The sequence below is a fragment of the Alosa alosa genome, chromosome 9 (assembly GCF_017589495.1).
Source record: "Alosa alosa isolate M-15738 ecotype Scorff River chromosome 9, AALO_Geno_1.1, whole genome shotgun sequence".
Lineage (NCBI taxonomy): Eukaryota > Metazoa > Chordata > Actinopteri > Clupeiformes > Clupeidae > Alosa > Alosa alosa.
Window position 1 is genome coordinate 16,480,969 of NC_063197.1, and position 10,102 is coordinate 16,491,070.

General features: G+C 38.1%; 1 protein-coding gene across 1 annotated transcript; it reads right to left on the minus strand.

The window, feature by feature from the left end:
- Window positions 1–2,441: 2,441 nt before the first annotated feature.
- Window positions 2,442–3,738, minus strand: LOC125301116 (probable E3 ubiquitin-protein ligase HIP1). Its single transcript, XM_048253417.1, has 2 exons — window positions 3,626–3,738; window positions 2,442–3,461 (listed from the first exon to the last, which is right to left on the minus strand). The coding sequence occupies exon 2, from the start codon at window positions 3,438–3,440 to the stop codon at window positions 2,529–2,531; it is 912 nt and encodes a 303-aa protein (XP_048109374.1). The 5' UTR covers window positions 3,441–3,461; window positions 3,626–3,738; the 3' UTR covers window positions 2,442–2,528.
- Between the last annotated feature and the right edge of the window lie 6,364 nt (window positions 3,739–10,102).

The window sequence follows — 10,102 nt, forward strand, 5'->3', positions numbered from 1 at the left end:
ATGACAAATGAAGAAGTAAATACATTAAACTTATCAAAGTAAACAGAGCTGACTAATTATTTGTTCCCCATAAAGAAAGAAAGAAAAAAAACAGTTGATTAATCAAAGAATCTCATGCTTGTCATTTTCAACGAAACTCGTTGTCTGCTTTCTGTTTAGTTGACAAGCTGTCAGAATCTGCATGTGGTCCTCATTTCAGCATGTTAATATTCTCCATTGACCACAGAGGATGTACCACTGCGCACAGAGATGTAGGCAGTAGGGATAGATGTGTGACTCATCCTGCAAAGCGTTCTCGTGCATAGACCTCTCCAGAATAAATCCCGCCTCCTAACTTCCGTATCCATCCAACCTTCGGTCGTCAAATGTCTATGGGAAATAACATGGCGTTTTGAAAGATCGTACCTGTCAAACTCTAGGTGACAAAGTAGAAAAAGCTGCTGGGCAGATTGGCCTACACACTTCTGCCATCTAGTTTCCACTGGATTTTTTTTTATTTTCGGTGCCATTTAAGTAGTATAGTCTATAGTGGCAGAAGTGTGTAGGCCAATCTGCCCACCAGCTTTTTCTACTTCGCTACCTACAGATGTTTTACCGGTATGATATTTCGAAACGCCATGTTATTCCCCATAGACAATCGACGCCCGGAAGTTGGATGGATACGGAAGTTACGGAGGCGGGACTTATTCTGGAGAGGTCTATACATATAAAGGGCTTCTTTTCCATTGTATGCTTTATTTCTATATTGCTTGCACCGTCTAAACTTCAACCAGATATTTTTATTAGAAATTCTTTGTGTGTGGAGTTCAAGGTCGCGTGTAGGATTTGTAGTTCAAAATACACCGTGTTCCAAATTAGTATGCAAATTGGATTTAAGTGTCATAAACATTTATTTTTTTGTTTTTCAATTAAACTAATGGATGGTATTGTGTCTCAGGGCTCTTTGGATCATTAAAATCAATCTCAGAGACCTGTGATAATTAGTTTGTCAGGTGAGCCCAATCAAAGGAAAACTACTTAAGAAGCAAGTGTCATAAACCTACTATTCGGCCACCCCTAAACAATGGTCACAAGCAGAAAAAACGGTTGCAGTGGGCTCATACATGAATACATGAAGACTAATGTTTTAAAGACGGAGTCATGTTTTTAGCCGGAATCATGGGGAGAGCTGTTAAGCCCTTTTAGGGTCCCTTATTGTGTGAAAATTACCTTGGCAAAGTATGTAGAGTTTCTGACTGGCCACTTTTTTCCATGGTACAAAAAGAAGAACCGTGCCTTCCGTAGCAAAATCATCTTTTTGTATGACAATGCACCATCATGCTGCAAAGAATACCTCTGGGTCATTGGCTGCTATGGGCATAAAAGGAGAGAAACTCATGGTGTGGCCCTCATCTTCCCCTGACCTCAACCCTATTGAGAACCTTTGGAGCATCATCAAGCAAAAGATCTATGAGGGTGGGAGGCAGTTCACATCAAAGCAGCAGCTCTGGGAGGCTATTCTGATATTCTGGCAGCTCTGGAAGGCTATTCTGCAAAAACATTAAAGCAGAAACTCCCCAGGAACTCACAAGTTCAATGGATGCAAGAATTGTGAAGGTGATATCAATGAAGGAGTCCTATGTTAACATGTAACTTGGCCTGTTAAGTTTTTGATTGAAATAACTTTCGATTTAATTTATAATACCTCCTAATGCTGCAAATTCAACAAATGACCATGTTTAGTTATAAAAATGTCTTAACTCTGTTTTGCATAATAATTTGAGTTTTTTTTATCTTTGAAAGAAAAATACTGTTGTCATTGGGAGGTTTGTTCATTGCAATTTGAATTATACTCTAACGGTTGATTTGAAAATTTATACTGACTGTCATTTGCATCAACTATTTATGAAAATCTGAGAGAAATATAATTTGCACAATAATTTGGAACGAAGTGTGCAAAAAAAAAAAAAAAAAAAGACCTGCAACCCCGTTTCCAGTTGTTGGGATACTGTGTAAAAGCTAAATAAACAATACTATGATTTGCAAAACATGTAAATAATTGAGAATACAACATCAGTTGTTGAACCAGAAAAGGAATTGCATAGATTTTTTGGAAAATTTGGATTTTTTTGAAGTTGAGTTGTTGAGTTTTTATTTTATTTTATTTTATTTTTATTTTTTTTAACAATTTCTCATATTAACTGATAAAGTAAATGAGACGTAACTTTGTGTTGTCTGAGTAACTTCTTTCATGGTTTATGAAGGTGTTTGTCAATTTTTAATTTCTACATCCACTTCAGGTTCAATAGTCACAGAAAAGCTACTATTGAACTTCCACAGAAAACCATGTCCTAGTCTCTTATTGATGAGAAAAGGTTCCCATAAAATTATTCATTACATAAATATTAGTTTAGATTGACAAGATTTCGTGTAAAAGCAACAAACAACAAAAAAAACACCAGTAATATGTACAGTAAGATGTTTTATTAAAATAATTTCTGAAGAGTAGTCATGCATGGCTGAAACTCAGTGCCTTAGTGTGCGGTGCTTTAATGAATTTGTGTTCTGCACATGGGGCAGGTGGGGCTCTGCTGAAGCCACTCATTCACACAGCTACTGTGGAAATTATGGTTGCAGGGCAGAATCGTGAGATCTTCTCCTTCCACATATTCACTCAGACAGATCCTACAGTCACTCTGTCCATTTGCGTTCTCAGGGTTGAAGATCATGGTGGGAAGGTCATAAGTGGCATTTATGGGGAGGTCATAGTCGGTCTCCCAAATGATCTCCAATTGGTGCACCAGGTGGAATCGAAGCTCAATCTGAGGAGGGTGAAGCACACCAACAAAAATGACGTCCTCATGTTCAACTTGATCATCAACGTCATCACTCATGATTGGAGGTGTGTTTGCCCTTGTCACGGATGGTAGTGCAGTATCTTCACCATCACTAATAGTGGCAATGGGTATGGCTGCCCTTGGTGGAGATGGTGACCTTGCTCTCTGTTGCAATTCTGAGTGGGCATGGAGGTCTCGTGAGGTCCCTGGTTGTGGGGACCTTCTGCCATTGGTTAGCATGGAGGTCCCTGGTGGTGGGAACCTTCTGCCATTGGTTAGCATGAAGGTCCCTGGTGGTGGGGACCTTCTGCCATTGGTTGACATGGAGGTCCCTGGTTGAGGGGACATTCTGCCATTGGTTGGCATGGAAGACTCAATTGGCCTGGACCTCTTGGACCGTCTTGAGTCCTCATCATCACTTACGACAACATTACCCCTCAGAAGAAAGAGGGGGTCAGCTCTCAACTGCTGCTCTAGATCAGTGTGATGACTGACAGAGGGTCCTGGCTGTAAGGAGTCTCCTTCCTGGCTTCGTAGCAAGTAGTACCTACTGTTTGGTTGAACAACTGGTCGAGACTGTTGTGAGGATCTTTTCCTCTTCCTGCTTCTGCCACGATTACTCATTTTTAAGAGAGATGTTGGAAACTGGAAGGCAAAATGTCATAAGAGAAAACTGATATTATTCTCAACTAATCATGCAGGACTAATTAGGTGTTGAAATATACTGAATGAATTTAATTTTTCTCACTATAATCATAATAAATGTAGGCTATCATTATGAGTATGAAAATAATAAAATAGTGAATTACCTTGTTTGACAGAAGTCCTTTGTTCACCAAAAAGGTATTAAAATAAATTAAAAAGGTTAAAAAATAATATCAAGACGATTATCTGAATAGGGAGCTTGTATAGAGTTGTAGCCTTAATCACAGTGAAAAAGAAACATTTGAGAAATAAAAAGCTGTGACTACAATCTTGTCATCTTATTACATCACAAAGCTTTGTGTGTTTCATTTAACCAGTGCCCGGACATCATGGAATGGAACCTAAAGGCCTCTGTGATGTAAGCAGTGCATTGCTGAGAGCATAGAATTTTTAATTCTGTGATCGCATGATTGTATCCAAGTTGTTATAGCCATAACATTTTGTCTCAATATATAAACAATCATTTTTAATACATAGGGGCATCACATTAAACAATTTCCTTTGGAAAATTTAAATGTCACATCAAAATATCTGGATAACTCAAAATGGCAAATTTTCCAAACCCGTAGGCCTATTTTTTATTGTGAACATTTATGCTCAAGTACATATGAATAGGCAATATTTGATATTTGTCTTCTAATGTTGAAAATTAATAAATACTGAAATAAACCCTTTTGAAGGTGTAAGAGTTCTACTATGTATAGGAGTTTAAAATTAAACCCTCAAAAATAACCTAGAAATAGCAACATAAACAGAAGACGAAATTGTTTTGATGTCTATGATTTGGACCGCTCCCAATCATCACATTCAATCAATCACATTCTACCTCAACATGCACTGAACAATTAAGTCATGCGGACATAATGGTGTGTTCAAGACACAATTGCAATTAAGCTATAGGATGATAGGATAGGATATCCCCATGAGAGAGCAGCAAACGGTGAACTGGAATGAAGATTCACAGAGAGGGGGGCCATTGAGCATCTTAAAAAGGGCCGCTTCAATGCTTTCATTAAGTCTGGAAGAAGATCAGAGGCCATACATGTTTTAGGATGAAGTAGAATAGGAGAGTAATTATTTTCTTTCAAGCACTTGGATTAGACTCCAGTCAGTACAGTACTTTTAACAGTTGTCTAGACAGTACAGGAGCAAGTTGTAAGTTTAATGGCTCAATACAAGGGAATATACTTTCAATATACATATTGAAAGTATGTATGGGCAGGAGTTTAGTTTAGTTGGGTTTAGTTTAGTTTAGTTTAGTTAAGCATAATAGTGATTGTGAATTTCATTTTGTAAGGTGGAGTGGTGGGAAAATATGGAAACCCAGTGAAAAAGTGTATTTGAAAAAATGTATTTGATGAGAGATGAGTAAAAATGAGTGATGCTTATATTTGGAATTATATCCACCCTAAGAGCCAATACAGTAGAGTACATTTTTAACACTGTCTTTGTTGTATAGTTTGAAGACACCCCTGTTAATTGATAATGCAATTGATAATTCAACATTTTAAATAACTGAAAATACTCCTATGACATTGGAGCTCACATTCTCACCTACCAGTTCCACCTAGAGTTGACCGGTGAGATATGAATTCTTCTCGACACATACAGAGTAAGTTACAGTACAGTACAATACAGTGCAGTAACAGTATGGAAAACATAGTCAGTTACAGTTTTTTACTTTTCATTCAGCATCTTTGAGGGAACAGCAACATGAGTGGCACACGCAGAAGTTTCACTTCCTTTCGGCATGTAACATCTGCGCACACAGATCTCTCTTTTGGAGCATGCGTATGTGACACACAATATGTTCTCTGTGGTCAGTGCATTACTGGAAATTAATCATGATACCAAAGCCTAAATAACAATAGCAATAACAATGTTGTTGTTGTTGTTGTTGTTGTTGAGCGATTGCATCAGAAATGCAATCCCGTTGTTGTTATTATGATAGTCATCATTATTATCATTATTACTATCATAATTATCATAGAAAAAGACCAGAGTAAATGTACTTTTTACTTTTCTGAATGCAGCGATTGCATCAGAAATGCAATCCCTTTGTTGCTAACTATGATTCGTTCTCAGCTATTTTCCTTCCTAAAATGAATTCTCCAGCTTGAAATTTGATGCACTCTCCACCTGAATGCTGTGTTTCCATCACTGCCCTCTGCTGGACCATGGCAGAGCACCTAGCTGCCCTGTCCTGGACTTCCACTGGCTTTCTCAACCGTACAATTGCCTCTGCTGCTACCGCATCATCCTGTTCCAAAGTCAGGACAAAAGGGAACACATCTGTGTAGGATGTCAGTAAATTACAGTCACAACCATGTGGGCATCAGAGGTAGGTATACAAGTAATCAACTGGCGCACAGTTGTCTTTTCCTGCTTTGCTTATTTTACCCAGGACCTATTTTAGTTCCACATCAGTATTCTCAGTGTTTTATCACAGTCACAACAATGGCATTCATTTAAATTAATTAACTTTGAAAACATCAGTCCCCCCTTACCAATCACATTGACCAGAACATTACTTCCTACTTTGCCTAAACTGTGCAAACTGACAATAAACAGCATCAACAGTCGGGAAACAATGTATGTGTGTCTACCTTTGTGTAAATTAATTTCTGCATTTTTCCAACTGTATTTTTTGACGTTTGCAGCTGTTACTGCTTCTGTTTATCACAATAAGTTTTGGTTTCATCTTCCCCTCTCGTCGCTGATTTTTCTTGTCTGAGGGAAACTGTTATGAACTATGGTGTTCCAGACTAGTTCCCTGAAAGAAGATCTAGGTGGGCGGGGCCAGGCTACAGACATTCACCCCCATATTCTTCTTTCTGTGGTGAAGATGTGTTTTAGGAATACGTGCAGGTAGATGGTCAATGCGGGTCGATGTGGAGTCTTCTATAGTGTTACACTGTGCACAATGGCAAGTAATGGTTTACTAGTGATGCCAGCTAGTGAACCCAGACGAACCTGTTTAAAATTTGCTCGAATTTAAATTGGCTCTGCAGGTTCGTCTGGGTTCACCCATAGATGTCAGCTCTTCTTCCTTCAGAATCAAATAAGATGATGTTCACGTAGCAGTGAGGGGTTAGGTGCCTTGCTCAAGCCGTGCCTACTGGTCAGGGTTCGAACCGGCAACCCTCCGGTTACAGGTCCGAAGTGCTAACCAGTAGGCCACGGCTGCTCCCAAGTATAATATATTACACACTAATGTGCTTACTACAAGGTAAACATTTGTCACATGTTTATTCCTCAAAAGATAAAATGGACAAAAACGTGATATTACTAACTTGTAAATACATTTACAGGGTCATATTTAATGAAACCTTTAGTGTAAGTCAACAATGCTTTATCTCAACCATTATATCAGAAAGAGCATTTTTTCCATATAATTGCATAAGATAGGGTCTTGTCAGAGGTGGACGATGTACACAATTCCTTTACTTAAGTGAAAGTATAGACACACCTTGTCAAATATTACTCCAATACAAGTGGAAGATGCTAAGTCAGATTTTTTACTTAAGTTGAAGTACAGAAGTACTTGATTTTATTCAGAAGTATAAGTATTTGTCATTTTTAATGTATTGTAATGTAATGTTTATTTGGTCATTACAGTAATAGGGTATACATCATTTGGTCTTAATAGGACAACACAACACAACACAAACATTTTACCTATTTTCATAACCTTGCAACTGTTCAAATGGATGCAATAATATAATGTAAATCATTATTCATTCTCTGTTAATAAATGTAAAAACATTTTAACTGGCAAATACAGTACAAAACCAGATAACTCAATTTTGAGTAGATTATTCATCATTTAATGATGTACGCTAAAGATCTAGCTACTGTATGTGGTGAATGTCAGGTAGATAGATAGATAGATAGATAGATAGATAGATAGATAGATAGATAGATAGATAGATAGATAGATACTTTATTGATCCCCAGGGGAAATTCAATGTCTCAGCAGCATACATACAACACAAACACATTCTTTAACAGCAGAAAGAGTAATTAAAGCATATAATATAAAAACACAACTAAGCAGTAAGGGCAGTAGAAGATAAAGAATATGCTAAATATACTAAAATACAAATTATACTAACACTTAATACAAGATATAAAAATATACTAAAATACAAATTACAAAAATACAAATTATACTAACTAACAACAGTAATACTAATTACTAATTCTAAAAACAGTATCCACATAGTGGTGATTAAAAAAATCAGAGGCGCTTGCAATGACTGAGGCAGGGACTGAGCCTGTGATTCTCTGTGCATAGTAAGGTATGGTAAGGTGCTCTAAGGTGCTCTGTGTGAATGAGTGTCATGGTGGTAGTGCAATGGTGCAATGGTGATAGTGGTCATGGTGATAGTGCAAATGAGTAAGTCAACAGTGCAACAATGCAGAAATAAAGTAAAGTAAAGTCTATATATCTATATATTTAACTATTTAAGAAAATGTATAAGTGTGGCCACAGTTCGGCTGTGGCATGGAGGGGGGGGGGGGTTATGCATATGTGCTAATGTGCTAATATAGCGCGCAAACAGTGAGGCATAAAGACAGTGATACAAGTGGCTAGTGGACAGACAGTACCAAACATGGAGGGGGTGGAGAGGCAGACAGACTATGCAGAGAAGTCTATCTCTCCTCTTCCCTTAAGTGAGGCATTGAACAGTTCAATGGCCCTGGGGACAAATGACTTTCTCAGTCTGTCAGTTGTGCAAGGCAGTGAGCGAAGTCTCCAGCTGATCAGGCTCTTCTGCTTAACAATAGTGCTGTGGAGTGGGTGACACTCAGGTGATAGGTAATGTATAATTTCATTCCAATTTCACAATGATCATGGAGGATAACCTGGTTAACAACAGACCACTTATCAAGTCTCAATTGCTAACAGGTTCTTGTAGTTCTCCCAGGCTACATGGAGGATGTTCTGATGAAGAATCTATTGCAAACTGGTTTGTGTATAGTTCTCCCAGACTACATGGAGGATGTTCTGATCACCATCATCATTACCACAGCCAATTCAGCCAAGTTCAAATTGGACTATTGAAAAAAACTTCAAGATGGTCAATCGCATTATTGTATTCAAAGACTCAAATGTGGTTAAAAGTAACGAGTACTTCATGCTAATATTTCAAATGTAGTGCAGTCAAAAGTACAGTATTTATCTTTCAAATATAGTGGAGTAAAAGTCACAAGTTTTAAAAAATATTAATACTCAAGTAAATTACAGATACTCAAAATTCATACTTAAGTACAGTAATCAAGTAAATGTACTTAGTTACTGTCCACCCCTGGGTCTTGTATCATGATTTAACCAATAAATGAGTTGAACTTGTGTGTCTCCAATAACCAACAGAGGGCAGACTTAATACAGAAAGTAAATCATAAAGTAAAGCTGATTCTTTCAAGGGGCCTGTATGTTTTCCTTTTACTGTTATGAATCAGTGTTCAATATTTTCTGTTAATCTCTTAGTCAGTATGTGTTCAGTGTGTGTTTTCAAATCATAAAGGATTTTTTTTTAGATTTCATACACGCACACAGATATGAATTGCACTGTATTTTGAGTTTTAGTGAGAGCAGTGTGTGGGTGAAAGTGATCTTCCACCTTAAATAAATGTAGCCAGGCTCGATTCAGAATATAAAAAGTCAAAAAATGTTTTCTTTCCAAACGGAAGATTAAGAATAAGAAGGAATACTACTTTAGGACACTAGTTCTTGTGTTTTCTTTATCTGTGCCTGCCAGCAGGTACAATTTATAGATAAGGCCAACACCCTCTGACACTCCCTGGGTTGATCTAAGCAATCAGTCCTCCGCACTATGTCCTAGAACTGCCACAAACACTGGGTGGTTCCACCATACTTCAGCAAGGTGGCTGTATTATATGCCTCCTGTAACCACAGCCCTGTGTTGAAGAACCACCAAACCACCGGCCAGGAATGTTGTGTCTGTACCAACAGCCTCTGGGTGCCAGAGTAAGACCTGCAGGACTACATGTCTCTGTGACCAAAACAGGGGGGGGGGGGGATCTAACGTTAACATGAGAGCCTAAGCTGGTTTGTACAAAAAAAAAGTATTTTCTCAGCACAGTTTCTTTTTTCAGTCGCTATGCCTTAATCTTGTGTGTCCTATAGTCTCGAAATAGTGTGCCATTGGTGGATCCACTATGGTGTAACTGGGCCTGGACCAGAGAATTATGGGGAGGACACAGCAGGGCTGAATAAAGAGCTGCCAAAATAGGACTCCATACAAAGCAGGTGGTGCTAAGCCCAGAGGAGTTCCCTCTTCATTTGTGAACAATAAGAAAAGAAAACAGTGGGTGTCTCCCGAGAGCTGTTTACGTAACCAGGTCACCATTGAGTTTCTGAATAGGAGGTGAATTAGCACTTCTCTCCAGGCTTTGACTCGGGATGTATTGAGAACCACCCCACTCCATCAAATTCTTACTGGGAGTATTTACAAATTGTTGATATTAATAGCCATTATTCATAAGATGTTTACTGGTTTACATAATTCAATAACTACATAATTCCATTTGTAGTTCCATTCATTTGGGACAGT

Coding starts and splice junctions, on each gene's coding strand:
- LOC125301116 (XM_048253417.1), bottom strand. CDS start 3,440: ATGAGTAATCGTGGCAGAAGCAGGAAGAGGAAAAGATCCTCACAACAG.